The following is a 16,829-nucleotide window of genomic DNA, read 5'->3' on the forward strand; positions in this document are numbered from 1 at the left end:
GAGCAGTTACCTTCTAAGATTCTCTGCCTTGAATACTCTTAATTTACATGTGATAAAATAGAAGCCTAAAGATCCCTATGTCTTAACAAAGTTACACTGCAAATCAGGGACAGAGCCAGAATTAGAACTTTTAACTCCTGACTCCTAGAAAATAGTTTTCCTACCATACAAATTCCTTTTCCTCCCATTCTAAGCTGGATTTTGTGGTTTATTCAATCCCTGAAGGTTTGAATTTCTGCTGTTAAATATTGGTACATTTATGATATTACAGTGAAGAAGTTGCATTTTAAAGATATCAAGGAAATACACAGGTGTCACTTTCCGGACCCTAGTGTAGAGCATTTGGTAGTTAAGTCTAATATTTAAGATTCCATTTGTCTCCCTCCAGAATTGCACAGTATACCTCTCACTGACTTTGGCAGCAGTGCCCTCTGATGTGAAGAATGTGGGCTGTGGAATCAGCTTGATTTGAATGCCACTCTGCCACTTATGTAACTTTGGGCAAGTCATATAATCCCTCTTACTGTTTACTTATCTGTAAAATGGAGATCTATTGAGGATCAGTAAGATTACAGATAAAGGGAACCAGCACATAGAACACTCTAAAAGCTAATTCCCTTTTCCTTTGGAATCGGAGGCTTAGAATTCTTCCAGCTTCTCTTGTGGAGATTAACCTGACCCTTAATTTTGCCGTGTTTTAAATGGGATTTGAATGACTACCTTGCAGGATTGTTATAAGGGCTAAAGTGATGTATACAAAACACAGTTGGCCAGGCGCGGTGGCTCAGGCCTGTAATCCCAGCACTTTGGGAGGCCGAGGTGGGTGGATCACGAGGTCAGGAGATCGAGACCAACCTGGCTAACACGGTGAAACCCCGTCTCTACTAAAAATATGAAAAGAAAATTAGCCGGGCGTGGTGGCAGGCGCCTGTAGTACCAGCTACTCACGAGGCTGAGGCAAGAGAATGGCATGAACACGGGAGGCGGAGCTTGCAGTGAGCCCAGATCACGCCACTGCACTCCAGCCTGGGCGACAGAGCAAGACTCCATCTCAAAAAAAAAAAAAAATGTGTGTATATATCATCTGATACTTCACACTTCTGTTTTTCCCCATACGAAGGGTTGTGTTTATGTTGGGTGGCAGACCCACAACATTAGTTGTGGAGAGTCTCAAAACAGGCCTGAAATAATAGTGTGAAAAGTATTACTTAAATCACCCGGATAAAATATTTTGTCTTTAATTTGACTAGAAATAGTCACTACTTAACTAACTTTCCACCACTGGCTCTTTCTCCACTTCACCCAAATAGGGTTACCTGAGAGCTGGCAGAACAGGAAATCCTAGTCTACTCAACAGTGTGATGAACAGAAATGGTGATCAGGTAGCTTTTTATTGAAGTATAACATATCTATGTAAATGTATAGATACACATAAGTGTAATACCTTAATACTTCTTTACGGATAGGCTGGGCGCGGTGGCTCACGCCTGTAATCCCAGCACTTTGGGAGGCCGAGGCAGGTGGATCATGAGGTCAGGAGATCGAGACCATCCTGGCTAACGCGGTGGAACCCCGTCTCTTACTAAAAATACAAAAAAAAAGTAACCAGGCGTGATGGCGGGCACCTGTAGTCCGTCTCAAAAAAATAAATAAATAAAATAAAAAAGTACTTCTTTACAGAGAAACATCACCTGTGTAACAATCATGAAGCTCAGTACATAGAGCATGACCGGCCCCCCAGGTGACCTCGGCTTCCGCCTGGTCTCCCACCGCGGGCAGGGGAAGCTGCTGTCTTCTATCTTTATTTTTTAATTTGTCTACAGTAAAGTTCACTTTTTTGGGTGTATCATTCTAGGTTTTGACGCATGCATAGAGTCGTGTAACCACCACCACAATCAAGAATACGAAACAGTTCACTGTCCCAAAGAAATTCTCAGATGCTTTTCCTGTGTAGTCCAGACCTCACAGCCCCAATCTGTGACAACCACCGCTCTGTTTCCAGTGCCTACAGTTTTGCCTTTCCCAGAATGTCACGGGGAGTATAGTGTAGCATTTGGGGCGTGGCTTAGCAACATGCATTGGAGAGGAATGCATGGTTTTCGTTGCCAAGCAGCGTTCCGTTGTGTGGATGCACCACAGACTGCATTCACTGCTGGAAGGGTTTGGGGGCTGTTTTCGTTTTTTCCCATGATAGTTGTGTATTTCTTTGCCACCCTAGACCTACAGGAACAAGAGGCAGCAAGCAGAAGAGGGTTTCTGATGCTGAAAGCCATGAAGGGCCCAGCCCCACCCCCACCCCCACCTCATCAGTACTGTGAGGACCCACATGCTTAGCCGGTTGCATAGGAGCCTGTCATCCTGAAACAAATTTTAAAGGCAGAATGATGGATCCCAAGAGCCTGTTTACAGAAGAAGTTTGTGTCTAAAGCAGGAATGACTGCGAGAATGAGCACATCAGAATTTCAGGCCCTCAGGAAAAAACACTAATGATCCAAAAGCCCGGTGTGCCAGTGACTGGTGCCTGACTCATTACTGAGGTCCTAGGTGAAATAAGTGTAGTCTATCTAGGACAGCAGTGAGTGAGAAGAGAACAAACTGCAGACAGGCCGTTGCTGAAGATGGGATTGGCTCATAGCCTTATAATTTAGAAAACAGTCCATGCAGACAAAACCCTGATCTTTTCAGAAAATTGGGTTTGTTGGATTCCAGACAAAGGATTGTCATTTTTCCAAATTACTGTTTTCTTTAGGTGGTAACCTCTACGCATTTTAAATATTACTTATGCAATTTCTAGTAATCTAATTCTAGTGCAGTGCACTTAAGGAGTCCTTGATGAGACCTGGTTCCACCAACGGCTGTGACGCTCAGCCTTTTCCTGCGTGCAGGTAGCACATGTGGCCTTGACAGTCCCTTCACTTTAACCACAGTACGGCTGCTCACTTGTGTGAAAAAAACACCGTAGGTCCCGCCTTTCATTTGGTTCCAGATTAATCCTTAGGAAATACCGGTGTTTACCGAAAGTAGAAAGAAACTACTTGTGTTGCGCATATATTTATCCTACTTCTGCCAGTCAACTGTTAATGACCAATTTCATTTGGACAGTTTATAACTCCAGTAGAGTGATTTTTTTTTTTAAACGAAGTTACTCTGTTGCCCAGTCTGGAGTGCAGTGGCACCATCTCTGCTCACTGCAAGCTCCGCCTCCCGGGTTCAAGCAATTCTCCTGCCTCAGCCTCCCGAGTAGCTGGGATTACAGGCATTCACCACCATGCCCGACTAATTTTTGTATTTTTAGTAGAGACAGGGCTTCACTATATTGGCCGGGCTGGTCTCAAACTCCTGACCTTGTGATCTGCCCGCCTCGGCCTCCCAAAGTGCTGGGATTTCGGGCGTGAGCCACTGCGCCCAGCCAAATGAATTTCTTTATATACAAGTCAGTACAAAAAAAAAAAAAAAATTAGCATGTGAAAGTTGCTAATGAATTAATGATACAATGAATTCTCTGATGGTAGAAAAGATGAGAGAGAATGATGTAATCTGTCTTCAGGATGTCTAAAATTGGGTACATTTACCTCACACAGATGGGATAGCTAAAGACAAGACGAAGTGTATGAAAGTCCCATATGTTCCACACTATTGAGTCTCCACAAAAAGGTTTTCTAAATCGCATGTCATCTGATCAAAAATATCTACTTCCCTAGTGGTATTTAAGACTAGAAAAGACATCTTTTGAAGATAGATCCCTTTCTCTGAAAGTTCAGTGCTTGGTTCAGATTTAGTTTGTCTGACATACCCTTCCTAGGAAAAAGCTTTACTAAACTTTTAACTAATTTTCTACTTGTAGACAATAATGGTTATACTTTATATTCTCTCGGTCACCTCCCATCAGACACCAAATGCTATTCTTCCTGAATGTGATCATTTTTCTTGCTCTCATTTCCACCGTCATCACTCGAATCCGGGTTCTCACCCACCCCACCCAGACCTGGATTATTACAGTGGCTTCTTAAATCATCTCCCAGCCCCTAATCTGCTCCCTTGCTGATCCAGCTACCCACCAGATGACTTCTCCTAAAGTGCAACTTTTATTCCCTCTCTTCAGTGACCTTCACGTATCCTAAATCCAAATGAATTGATTCACCTGTAAAAGTATAGTTCCTGGAATATAGTATGTAATCAGTAAGTCCTAACTTCCCTGGCCATACCTCTTATCTGTACACCCTCCGCGGAGCTTGTCATAGCTGTTTGTCAATGCAGATGCCTCCTTTGCCAACCCACCTCCCATCTGTTGTGTCCTCCCCACCCAAGTCCCCTTATCAAAGCTCTAGTTTCTTCAAAGCCACCCGAAGTCCCCTCACCTGCAGAAACCTGGCCAGTTACAGCCCTTGGTGCCTGAATTCCTGCAATCCTTGGGTGTCCACTTAACACTGAGAATGTGCTTCCTGTGCTGCCTTTACTGCTTTAGATGCCTCCTATTAGGTGGCATTTTTTATTGTGTTTCTCCTGTGAAGTACCAGGGCAGATTGGAGCACACAGCTCTACTGCAGAGCCTGCCAGCCACTGTGGCATGGCCGTGTCATCACTGTGGTGGCTTTTTAAGGGTCTGAAAACAGTCTTAAGCGTTGGCAGTGGCTTCATTTGCAAATTGGTAGAGATGTGGGGGGTAGGGGGGTGGAGAATGGGATAAAAAGGTCTGACTATAGGCCGGGCATGGTGGCTGACGCCTGTAATCCTAGCGCTTTGAGAGGCCGAGGCCAGTGGATCACCTGAGGTCAGGAGTTCAAGACCAGCCTGGCCAACATGGTGAAAAATACAAAAATTACAAAATTAGCCAAGTGCAGTGGTGTGCACCTATAATCCCAGCTACTCGGGGGGCTGAGGCAGGAACCCAGGAGGCGCAGGTTGCAGTGAACAGAGATTGTGCCATTGCACTCCAGCCTGGGCAACAGAGCGAAACTCAGTCTCCAAAAAAAATGTCTGACTATAAGTCTCTAAGCCAAATTTTTTGTTCAATTATAGTCTTTCTTTTCTGGTTCCTGTATAATAATCTCCCTTCTCGAACATGGTTTGTGATTTTATCTTCCTTGTGCATATATGTTTTCTTTATAAGTCAGCTGAAGCCCTCCTTGGAAGTAGCTGGGGTATAAATAATTTCTCTGAAAGTCTTTAGTGACAAAGCCAAATATAGTATTCTTGATTTTACTTCTTCACTCTTTACCCCCTTTTATACTGGTTTCTTCCAAGATTAACTCTTATATTCAATGAAGTTGATGGAGATTTATTAATGACTTTATATCTCCAAAGTTCATCTTTGAGTCTTTATAATCTTCTTCTACATATTAAATCTGAACTGCAAGTAAGTTTTTAGGAAAAGAAAGCTTTTGTGGTTTGATAATTAATAAACTGAGCTCAGCACTGAGAGACTTAAACTGACAGCAGGCTCAGCTCAGTTCCAGCCTTTCCCATCCCCAGGGAAGAAGCTTTGTTTTCCTTTCTTGGCTGCCCACTCTGCTTGTCTTGATCTTACTCTTCACATTCTGGTCAAATGTCTCCTATAAAAACTTACCGTCGACACTGAATCCCCTGAAAACAGCCCCTCTCCCTTTTTTAGCCAAATATCTTGAGATACTCTGTTCACTCTTCCCTTCATTTATTATAATATCATAATTATGTATTGAATCCAACTATATTCCAGACCTGATGCTAGACACTGGGATCGGTGGTAGACAAGACACCATCCCTGCCCTCATGGAGTTCGGTTTCCTGGCCAAGCCTCAGCCCTGGCCGTGCCATTGAGACAGCTCTTTGGGGCCACTGTAGTCCCCAAATCCTGTGGCTCTTCTCGTTCTTCCCCTCAGCCGCATCAGACAGCAGTAATGATAGTTAATAACATCCTAAAGCATAATCGTTCACACTTAGAAACCATCCTTTCTGTTCAAGACCCTGTGATGAGCACAGAAACGATCAAACATAGACTCTGCCTTTGAAAATCCTGCACATAGAGCTTCACACAGCCCAAATGGACAGGACTTACCCTACATCTAGCTCCATAGGAAAAAATCCTTTCCTATAAAGAGGCACAAAAAAACTTATTCCTAAAACTTGCTCAATATGTCTGCCATGGTTCTCGATATACAAATTCAGATTAAGTAGTCAGCAGGTGTAACACTCTTTGATATCACACTACTGCAGGTGCTCACACCCAACCAGTCAGCAAGAGTGTAACATCCTCTGATATCACACTACCGCAGGTGCTCACATCTCACACCCCAACCAGTCAGCAAGAGCATAACATCCTGTGATATCACTACTGCAGGTGCTCACACTCCAACCAGTCAGCAAGAGCGTAACATCCTCTGACATCATCACACTACTGCAGGTGCCCACACCCAACCAGTCAGCAAGAGCGTGACATCCTCTGACATCATCACACTACAGCAGGTGCTCACACCCAACCAGTCAGCAAGAGCGTGACATCCTCTGACATCATCACACTACTGCAGGTGCTCACACCCAACCAGTCAGCAAGAGCGTGACATCCTCTGACATCATCACACTACTGCAGGTGCTCACATCTCACACCCCAACCACTCAGCAAGAGCATAACATCCTATGATATCACTACTGCAAGTGCTCACACCCCAACCAGTCAGCAAGAGTGTAATATCCTCTGACATCACACTACTGCAGGTGCTCACACCCAACCAGTCAGCAAGAGTGTGACATCCTCTGTCATCATCACACTACTGCAGGTGCTCACACCCAACCAGTCAGCAAGAGCGTGACATCCTCTGATCCTCTGACATCATCACACTACTGCAGGTGCTCACACCCAACCAGTCAGCAAGAGCGTGACATCCTCTGACATCATCACACTACTGCAGGTGCTCACATCTCACACCCCAACCAGTCATCAAGAGCATAACATCCTGTGATATCACTACTGCAGGTGCTCACACTCCAACTAGTCAGCAAGAGCGTAACATCCTCTGGCATCATCACACTACTGCAGGTGCCCACACCCAACCAGTCAGCAAGAGCGTGACATCCTCTGACATCATCACACTACTGCAGGTGCTCACACCCAACCAGTCAGCAAGAGCGTGACATCCTCTGACATCATCACACTACTGCAGGTGCTCACACCCAACCAGTCAGCAAGAGCGTGACATCCTCTGACATCATCACACTACTGCAGGTGCTCACATCTCACACCCCAACCACTCAGCAAGAGCATAACATCCTATGATATCACTACTGCAAGTGCTCACACCCCAACCAGTCAGCAAGAGTGTAATATCTTCTGACATCACACTACTGCAGATGCTCACACCCCAACTATTCAGCAAGAGTGTAACATCCTCTGATCCTCTGACATCATCACACTACTGCAGGTGCTCACACCCAACCAGTCAGCAAGAGCGTGACATCCTCTGACATCATCACACTACTGCAGGTGCCCATACCCAACCGGTCAGCAAGAGCGTGACATCCTCTGACATCATCACACTACTGCAGGTGCCCACACCCAACCGGTCAGCAAGAGCGTGACATCCTCTGATCCTCTGACATCATCACACTACTGCAGGTGCTCACACCCAACCAGTCAGCAAGAGCGTAACATCCTCTGGCATCATCACACTACTGCAGGTGCCCACACCCAACCAGTTAGCAAGAGCGTGACATCCTCTGACATCATCACACTACTGCAGGTGCTCACACCCAACCAGTCAGCAAGAGCGTGACATCCTCTGACATCATCACACTACTGCAGGTGCTCACACCCAACCAGTCAGCAAGAGTGTAACATCCTCTGATCCTCTGACATCATCACACTACTGCAGGTGCTCACATCTTACACCCCAACCACTCAGCAAGAGCATAACATCCTATGATATCACTACTGCAAGTGCTCACACCCCAACCAGTCAGCAAGAGTGTAATATCCTCTGACATCACACTACTGCAGATGCTCACACCCCAACTATTCAGCAAGAGTGTAACATCCTCTGATCCTCTGACGTCATCACACTACTGCAGGTGCTCACACCCAACCAGTCAGCAAGAGCGTGACATCCTCTGACATCATCACTACTGCAGGTGCTCACACCCAACCGGTCAGCAAGAGCGTGACATCCTCTGTCATCACACTACTGCAGGTGCTCACACCCAACCAGTCAGCAAGAGCGTGACATCCTCTGACATCATCACACTACTGCAGGTGCTCACACCCAACCGGTCAGCAAGAGCGTGACATCCTCTGACATCATCACACTACTGCAGGTGCTCACACCCAACCGGTCAGCAAGAGCGTGACATCCTCTGACATCATCACACTACTGCAGGTGCCCACACCCAACCGGTCAGCAAGAGCGTGACATCCTCTGTCATCACACTACTGCAGGTGCCCACACCCAACCGGTCAGCAAGAGCGTGACATCCTCTGTCATCACACTACTGCAGGTGCCCACACCCAACCGGTCAGCAAGAGCGTGGCATCCTCTGTCATCACACTACTGCAGGTGCTCACATCTCACACCCCAACCACTCAGCAAGAGCATAACATCCTATGATATCACTACTGCAAGTGCTCACACCCCAACCAGTCAGCAAGAGCGTGACATCCTCTGACATCATCACACTACTGCAGGTGCTCACACCCCAGCTTTCTCAGGGCACACTAGCCTTCCAAGGGTTCTCCAGAATGAAAACTATTTGGCTTGTTCTTAAAGACATTGTGGGCCATAGAAGTAACAAATAGAAATTAGGATTTGTTGAAAAATATTTTTTTTCCTAAGATTTTGGGTAAAGCAGTTCACCTTTTGCTGGCTTATTAGCCACTACCTGCTGACAGACCTCCTCAACCGCCTGTCAAAGCCCCCCTCTTTCTGAGGCTGCCTGTAGTGCATTCCCTCCATGGGATCTACTGTTCCTCAATTCCCTGACAAGCAAGCTCGTTGCTTCTGGGCACTCTGAATCCTTGGAGAGCCAGAGCTGTGTCTTTGGCAAGAGTGGAGAAGAGCTCCTTGTATTTCAGATTATGGGGTAGGGCCAGGGAGTCAGGCAGAACTGCTTAGGCCCCAGCATCTTATCAAAGTGTTAGTGAAACAAGGTCCTTTAGTTTTTGTGCTCTCCCTCTAACCTCAATATGAGTCTAGAATGGGGACCAAACTAACCTCAGCTTCTGCTCCTCCAGAAGGCTGTTTGTGGCTTAAACTACTGGTTTATTACTCTCATTACATCACACCCATTTCTCTGGCACACTCAGGTATGTCTGGACCCCAGAAATGGCAGAATCCCGGCTCAAGCTGAGGCAGAGTTCCCCATTCCACAAAGGTGATACGCGTTCAGCCAACTGTGGGCAAATGAGCCCCATGCGGAATCCCCGAGAACCCAGAGGCAGCAAGTTCACTGATGAGTCACAGGTGACTGACACCCAAGAGATAAGGGAAGAGCCTCATTGTGAAAGAGCTCAGCAGACCGCTTAGGTTATGGTCGTTCTCACTCCCTATCAGTGTCACTTGGAGTTTTGCCAAAGGAAGGACTTAGTCAACAAAGATGCTGCCAGTAACCTGGTGGCTCCTGGAATGTGCAAATGAGCCTTTCTATCCTCATGGCCAGGAGGACGAGGCTTGTTAAGAACACGTCTATTTATTCTACCTTCTTAGGACAACCCGTGAGCCCCTCTGGCAGGGCTGCCTGCTAGTCCATTCGGCACCTTTGTGCGAACTGGGAAGAAGGGGCCCATCTGCCGGGGATGGAGAAACGGCTTCCACAGCGCCTGAGCTCTCCAGAGCAGACAGGAGAGGGAAGTGTGGCGTGCCAGGGCCGCCATGACCTACCTTTTACATACGGGGAACAAGCCCAGAGAGAGGGCAATGAACTTGCCCAAGGTCCGTAAGTCGTTGGTTTTTAAAAAGTAGAGCTCGAGTCTCCTGAAGCCCAGCCTATCTTCCTTCCCCGGATCCAGTGTGTGACAAGCAGTAGCTTCATGGCCCAACAGGAGGAGGGAGGGCTTCCTTCCCCAGGGCACAGAGCAAGCTCAAGGACAGACAGACTCACAGGGCTCTCCTCTCTCACTGTTTTACTTACCCGTGTCAGAGAGAGAGACATCATTTCTGAGTACTCACGAGGGGCTGATGACACAGGTGAGACCTAAATGGAGGCAGATGACTAACAACGTCTTCAGTGCGTTCCCCACATCCCCAGCCACATGGGGAGCGAAGCTTTCGCCTGTCTGGAACAGTGGTTCTCAACATTTGCAGTGCCCCAAAATAAAAACAGATTGTGGGCCCCGTCCCCAGAGCTGTCGATTCAGTGTCGGAGGTGGGGCCTGAGCACTTGGATTTCCAACAAATTCCAGGGTGATGCTCACGTTGCTGGCCTAGGGACCACACTGAGAACCGCTGTCCTAGAAATATGGTCACCCCACCCTTTCCTCCCTCACCTTCTTCACTCTCTTCTTCCCCTTCTCTGCCTGTTTCTCCTTCTCTGCTTCCTCCAATTCCTCTCCGGTCCTCTTCTCACCTGCCACTGACTGGATGCCTGACTCGGGCGAGTCACCTCCCGTCTCTAGGCCCGAGGACAGGCCGTCGGCTAGGCCGAGATGCCCCCGGTAGCTGTTCCCTCGCCGGGCAGTCGGCCTGGGCTCCTCTGTATCCCTAGATCTCTGTGCAGGTGTGTTGGGAGGGAGCTGCTGCGGGAATGAGACGACCTTCCGGCTACCTCCAGCCCCGACCCTGGGATTCTGACCTCTTCTTCCCTCCACCCCTGAGCTTTTCTCTCTCCCGTTAGACGTGGTGTTTGGAGTCTTTGAGGACAAGAGGAGGGGAGGATCCCTGGGATGCAGGCGAAGAGGCCCGAACCGCTGTGCCCGGGCCCGAGTTAGGCCGCGCTCCAGCAGGGGGCGCGCCGGGGCAGCCCAGGTGTGCGGTCCGGGCCCGGCGGGGGGAGACCTGCGCCCCAGGGGCGTGGATTCCGCCCGGGAACTCCCGCCCGCACTTAAGGAGCTCGGGCCAGCGTGAGGCGGGAGCGGGGAGGAAGCCCGGCTGCTGCTGACTCCCTCCGACCTGGACCCAGACCCAGACCCAGCCCGGCCCCAGCCAGCCCCGACGGCGCCATGCGGGGCCCGAGCCGGGCCCTGTGGCTGCTCCTGGCTCTGCGCACCGGTGAGGCCCCGCCGTGAGCGCCGAAGGCGGGCGGGTTCCTGGGCCTGGAAATGTGCCTGAGCCCGCGGCTCTGGGGGAGTGAGGAGGGGACGCAGGGGCTCGGGGTCGAGTGAGGACCGCGGAGGGAACTAGCAGCGAAGCGCGACGGGGATGCCTGGAAGGCTTCTTGGAGGAGGCGGCCTTGAGCCAGGCCTTGAAAACGTGAGGCTTCCGGCGCTCCAGGGAAAAGCGCGGGCCGAGGCGTGGCGGGGAGGCCGCGGATGTGGAGAGCAGCTCCCCGAGGGCGGCCCCTCCTGACGGGCGCGGGAACTCAGGACGACTGTGGGGGCCAGAGCGGCTCTTTCCCCCGACCCCGCGGGAGAAGACTCAGAGGGACTGACCCGGAGGGGCGCGGGGTCCGCCCGAGGGGGCCTTGCACATGCAGGTCGGAGGTGGGGGCGGAGGCTGGGTCCCCTCGCGTCGGCGCCCCAGGGAGTCGGGCCCGGGATGGTGGGACGGGAGGCGGGACCTCGGGGAGCGGCTCGCGGGGGTCGCAGGCGGCCACCGCCGGGGGGATGGAGCTCGCGGCACCGCCGTGGCCGCAGGCGACGCACTCATCGATGCAAACAGTGAAGCCACGACCACCCGCCGTCTGAACTTTGCCGTTTCCTGCCCGGGAGCTTGGAGCGCTGCGGAGGGGAGGCCAATTCGACTTTCCAGGGCGCCGCCGGGAGTGGGGAGTGGGGGGCTGTGCAGGAAGCTGCCGTCTCGGCCCTCCGACTGGTGGGGCTGCCACAGGAGGGTGACCTGGTTGCAAGGGGAGTCATGCGTTTCCCTCCAGCACAGGCCTCTGGCAGTGCTGGCCGGGGCAGAGGAGCTAAGGCCTGAAAGTCATCAACCCCAAGGGGCTCCAGCACCCCTTCCTCCGGGGCCCTAGCCTGGAGCTCTCGGGGGCTCTGACCCGGTCAGATCCTGAGGCCTAAGCAGAAGTCCCCTGAGGATCTGTGTGTCTTGGGCTCTCTATGTGCGTTTCCTTTCAACACAGAAGGTGGGGTTTTTTATCTGCTTTATCGAAGATGCAGCAGGCTCCGAGAGGCTTGAACCCACCCTGATGGGTCCTCAGCCTCCCTTCTGTGCCTGCCGCCTTCCCTTGGCAGGGCCTGGCGCTGTGCCCACCGAGGGTGCGTTTGCAGCCAGCGTAATCGCAGACACTCCCTGAGGGTGCAGGGCTCCCGCAGGGCAGTCCACCCACAGCCCCTCACCTCACTCTCCTGTCACAGTTCATGAGAAAGGCCCGGGACACGGCTGGGTGAGGGAACCCACACAAGCTCGCTCTTTGGGAGGCCTGGAGAGGGGAAGGAGCTTCCATTTCCAGGGCCTGCAGACACTCCCTAGCCAGTGCTCCCACCAGGTAGGGGTAGCTGAGAAGCGACCTGTAGACCTTCCCACACCTCTGTAAAGGGCCGGGTTCTGAGCCATTCCATTTGCCAGTGCCGTGCCCCTGGTCAGAGAGGCCCTGAGCACAGGAATACCAGCCCTTCCCCTGCCGCTGTGCCTGTGGGAGGGCAGGGCGGCCGTAGAGGACTGGCTCTCCAGGCGGATGGGCTCACACAGAACTGCTGGAGCCCCCCTCCATGGTGGGCCCGGACTGGGCTTGGTGGGGGAGCTGGGCCTCACAGTTCCCTGCCCGCAGTGCTCGGTGGCATGGAGGTGCGGTGGTGCGTCACCTCAGACCCGGAGCAGCAGAAGTGCAGCAACATGAGCAAGGCCTTCCGGGAAGCGGGCATCCAGCCCTCCCTCCTCTGCGTCCAGGGCACCTCGCCTGACCACTGCATCCAGCTCATCGCGGTGAGTCCTCTCCGTTCCGCCCTGCCAGAAAACAGGGCTCTGACTCAGGAGGGAGCACACAATAGCCTCATTCACCCAGAAAGGAGCCGACCAGGCCCTGCCAGGCCCAGCCGATAGGATCTCCCCAGTCTCCCCGGCAACAAGGCCAGCTCGCCTCCCGCGGGACCCAGGCCAGGAGGTGGGAGCCTCAGGAGGACCCACTGCTCAGAGGGGCGCCAGCAAGGAAAGGCGCCTGAGAGGCTTTGCTTCCACAAGGCCCCTACCAGGGGGGCCCGGATGGTGGTGGCTCCTCAGTGGCCCCAGATGGTGGTGACCCCTCAGTGGCCGCAGATGGTGGTGACCCCTCAGTGGCCGCAGGTGGCTGCTTGCTCATTTTGCCATGGGCTTTCCAGAATGGGGCTTGTGTGGTTTCTGGGAAGGAGGAGTGGGGGCTGGACTCCCAGGTGGGTGAGTATGGGGTAGGAAGGCAGGTCTGCTGAGACCTGCTGAATGACACTGAGAATCCTCAGAGGCACCATGAGAGAGTGGCGTCCCTCCCGGGTGGGCGTAGAGAGCTGGCTTTTCATTCCAGCTCTGCCTCCCGTATGCCCCCAAGACCTCATCCAATCATAGGCCCACACTGGGGCCAAGGCTGTGGGTCAGGCTCCATGTGAGGGCAGAAACCGCAACCACAGACCATCTTAGAGAAAAAAAGCTGGAAAACCTAGGGTGGCAGTAGAGGCGCAGGGTGGAGGGACAGAAAGCGAGGGAGACTCACTTTTCACTGCCTGCCATTTTCTACTATCTGATTTTTTACTACGATATCTGAGTCCTGCAAATAATGATTAGTATTTTTTTAAATAACATTATTAGGAAAACAAGGTGAATCCTTGGCCTGGGAAAGGGGGAGAGCCCTGAGCCCTGGTTGGGCTCCAGGGCCAGATAAGAACAGCACAGCCCTCCGGGCCTTGGGGTGGGCCCAGGCCATCTGGTTGGTGTCCCAGGTTCTGTGCTGAACAGGCCGGCTGGGCTGGGCTTGGCTGAGCCACCTTTCCTTGCAGGCCCAGGAGGCCGACGCCATCACTCTGGATGGAGGAGCCATCTATGAGGCGGGAAAGGAGCATGGCCTGAAGCCCGTGGTGGGCGAAGTGTACGATCAAGGTAGGAGGGGGCGGTGGGAGGAGAGAGGACGGCCTGCGCTGGAAGTCAGCTCTCCAGGCTGCCCTTGCTGGGCCTGGCCTGAGCTGACCATCAGCCCTGTCCACAGAGCAGTCCTGGAGTCCCAGCCAGACGAACGCCCTAAGTCTCCCTGAAATTCCCCAGGGGCAGGAGCTCGGGACACAGAGAGCTGCCCCAAGTCTGCTCTTCCCCACAGGGAGCCCTGCAGCCCCCCAGCCTGTGCCCACTCATCTCTTACTGCGGGCTGCCCCGGGCGTGGTGCGGTGCCGGGCGTGGTGCTGCCCCGGGCCTGGTGCGGTGCCCGGCGTGGTGCTGTGTGTGTAACTGCCTGGGGTGAGCGAGGCGTCCTTCATGCCAAGCCACCTGCACACTCAGGGCCTCCCTGTCAGAAGCTCGGCTCTGGGTAGGGAGGTGCTGCCTGGCAGCTGCACAGTTCAACAGAGCCAGCGCTTCCCCTTCCCATGACCTCTGTGACCTTGGCCAACCGCCACTTCCCGGACTGTGAAATGGGGATAGTAACACCTGCACTGTCACCCAGACTAAATGAGCGAGGCCGTGTGTCCACCTGATGTGGTACGTGCTGGAAAGCGTGAGTTCCTTTGCCCAGTGCCCACATCACACACGGGACCTGCCTCCAGCTCAGCCTGCTCCTGCGTCTCCCCCGCCACCTCTGCTTGGCCGGCGCCTGGCCTCCACCACAGTCCAGCGCAACTGTCACCTCCTCCAAGGTGCTCCCTGAGCCCCTCCCTCCCTGGAGCAGGGCCTCTTGCCTGCACCCCCACGGCCTCTGCAAGCCTCTGCCTGCTCAGTCTCGTTAGTCCCCAGAGGAGGGTCCAGTCTTCCCCTGTGTCTGTCCTCTGGAACTCCACACAGCATCTCACTTGGAGAAAGCACTGGCCGGTTCCTTGTTGAATTAATGACCATCAACTGACACACAGCACAGTCCAACCGTGCACACCCATCAGCCAGAACCAGCTCTGCCTCGCAGGCCCCAGGCACCTCTGCCTCTTTAATTAACTCCATACCTCTGCTAAGCACCTGCCACCCGCTGGTCTGAGCATGGAGCAGTAAACAGAGAACTTCCTGCCCTCACAGAGCAGAGTAAACACACACAACTCTACAGTGACACATGTGGGGGTGCTGTGAGGAAAAGGAAAGGGAAGGACAGAGCAAACGAGGGTTGCGGAGAAACCCACTGAAATAGAGCAGGCAGGACGGTGCTCTGCGGAGGTGATGGGCAAACTGAGCCCCGCAACGATCTCAGGCGGTCCAGGGAGTTGGAAAGAAACAAGGTGGGTGAGTCAGAGGATGGCACCAGATGAAGCTACTTAGGTTAGGGGGTGCAGACCCTGGTGGGCAAGAAGGAACACTGACTTTATGTTCTAGAACCCAACTTCGTTCTGATATGGCCTCCCACACCACCTGGCAGTTTGTGCATGCGTGTATGCCTGTGTGTGTGCGCTTGTGCGATGGGAGACCCTCTGGTCATCAGTTCCCACAGCTGCGCTGTCTGTGTTTTGCCTGAACTGCCCGGAACATTTCACAAGGCTGCAGAGCCCTGGCCCACCACACGCACCCTGCAGCCTTGAGGGTCGTGAGTGACTTGGGACCACGTTGCTAGGTCTCTCTGTCTCTGTCTCTGCCTCATCTCACTCTCCTCCAACCCCCTCAGCACCAGGAAATCGCCTCTCCTCATCTGGGGAAGCCTCTCCCCTGCTCCCCTGCTCGTCCCAGCCACCCTTCTTCCCATGGCCCTGATACCGTTCCCTCAAACCCTCCAAGTTCTCCTAGGGGCCTAGGCTTTTGGAAAGCAAGGACTTGCTGGCTTCTTCTTTCTGTCCAGCTAAATAACTCCCCTGATGTGAGCAAATGTGAACCAGCTAAGCACCAGCTGCTTAGGAAGAGGGGGAAATCAGTGAATACATCAGTATCTCAGGATCGTATCTACCTCAAGAGGCTAGAGGGCAGGGTCTCGTAGTGCATGTGGATGAAGCCCACCTGCTGTCTTGGTAACGAGAATGCTATGCACACATCCACGATGTACAGCCATGCTCCCTGCACACACCTCTCCCACAGCCGGCCCCGGCAGGGTGCTGGTGCAGCCTCCCTTGAGGCCTCTCCCTGCTGCCCTCACCCGCTCCCCTCCCCTCCTAGAGGTTGGCACCTCCTATTACGCCGTGGCTGTGGTCAAGAGGAGCTCCCAAGTGACCATCAACACCCTGAAAGGCGTGAAGTCCTGCCACACGGGCATCAATCGCACAGTGGGCTGGAACGTGCCCGTGGGCTACCTGGTGGAGAGCGGCCGCCTCTCGGTGATGGCCTGCGATGTACTCAAAGGTGAGTGAGGGCTTTGGGCTGGGCAGGAGGGTCCCCAGGCCTCCCGCTCCTTTCCTTGGCCCATGCTTGTCCCTTCACTGGGTAGCCTCCCTCCAGCCTCACCGCCATTCTTCATCCCTGGAAGGCGCAGCCTCCTCGGCGCCTCCCCGCACCGTCCACTCTGCCGCCGGCCCCTGCGCGCCACCACGTGACTTCCTGCTTGCTTGGCCCCTGTGGGCACCATTCTTGCTCACCCCTCACGGTGCCCCACATGACGGTCAGGCCCAGGCCCAGGCCCAGCCCATGAGTGGGAGGCAGTGAATCTCCCAGGAGTGCTTCCCACGCTGTCTAGAAATGTGT

General features: G+C 53.0%; 1 protein-coding gene across 3 annotated transcripts in view; it reads left to right on the forward strand.

Moving 5' to 3' along the window:
- Window positions 1-10,928: 10,928 nt before the first annotated feature.
- The window catches only part of MELTF (melanotransferrin), a 28,076-nt gene continuing 22,175 nt past the window's right edge, over window positions 10,929-16,829 (forward strand). Inside the window, exons 1-4 of one of the 3 annotated variants that reach the window (XM_073023772.1) lie at window positions 10,929-11,168; window positions 12,841-12,995; window positions 14,036-14,135; window positions 16,308-16,490. In XM_073023772.1, the coding sequence (XP_072879873.1) occupies window positions 11,120-11,168; window positions 12,841-12,995; window positions 14,036-14,135; window positions 16,308-16,490 (487 nt within the window). In that variant the 5' untranslated portion in view covers window positions 10,929-11,119. The remainder of the gene's footprint in view (window positions 11,169-12,840; window positions 12,996-14,035; window positions 14,136-16,307; window positions 16,491-16,829) is intronic. The other 2 variants (XM_073023771.1, XM_008009625.3) reach the window with 2 other exon arrangements.

The sequence above is a fragment of the Chlorocebus sabaeus genome, chromosome 15 (assembly GCF_047675955.1).
Source record: "Chlorocebus sabaeus isolate Y175 chromosome 15, mChlSab1.0.hap1, whole genome shotgun sequence".
Classification (NCBI taxonomy): Eukaryota; Metazoa; Chordata; class Mammalia; order Primates; family Cercopithecidae; genus Chlorocebus; species Chlorocebus sabaeus.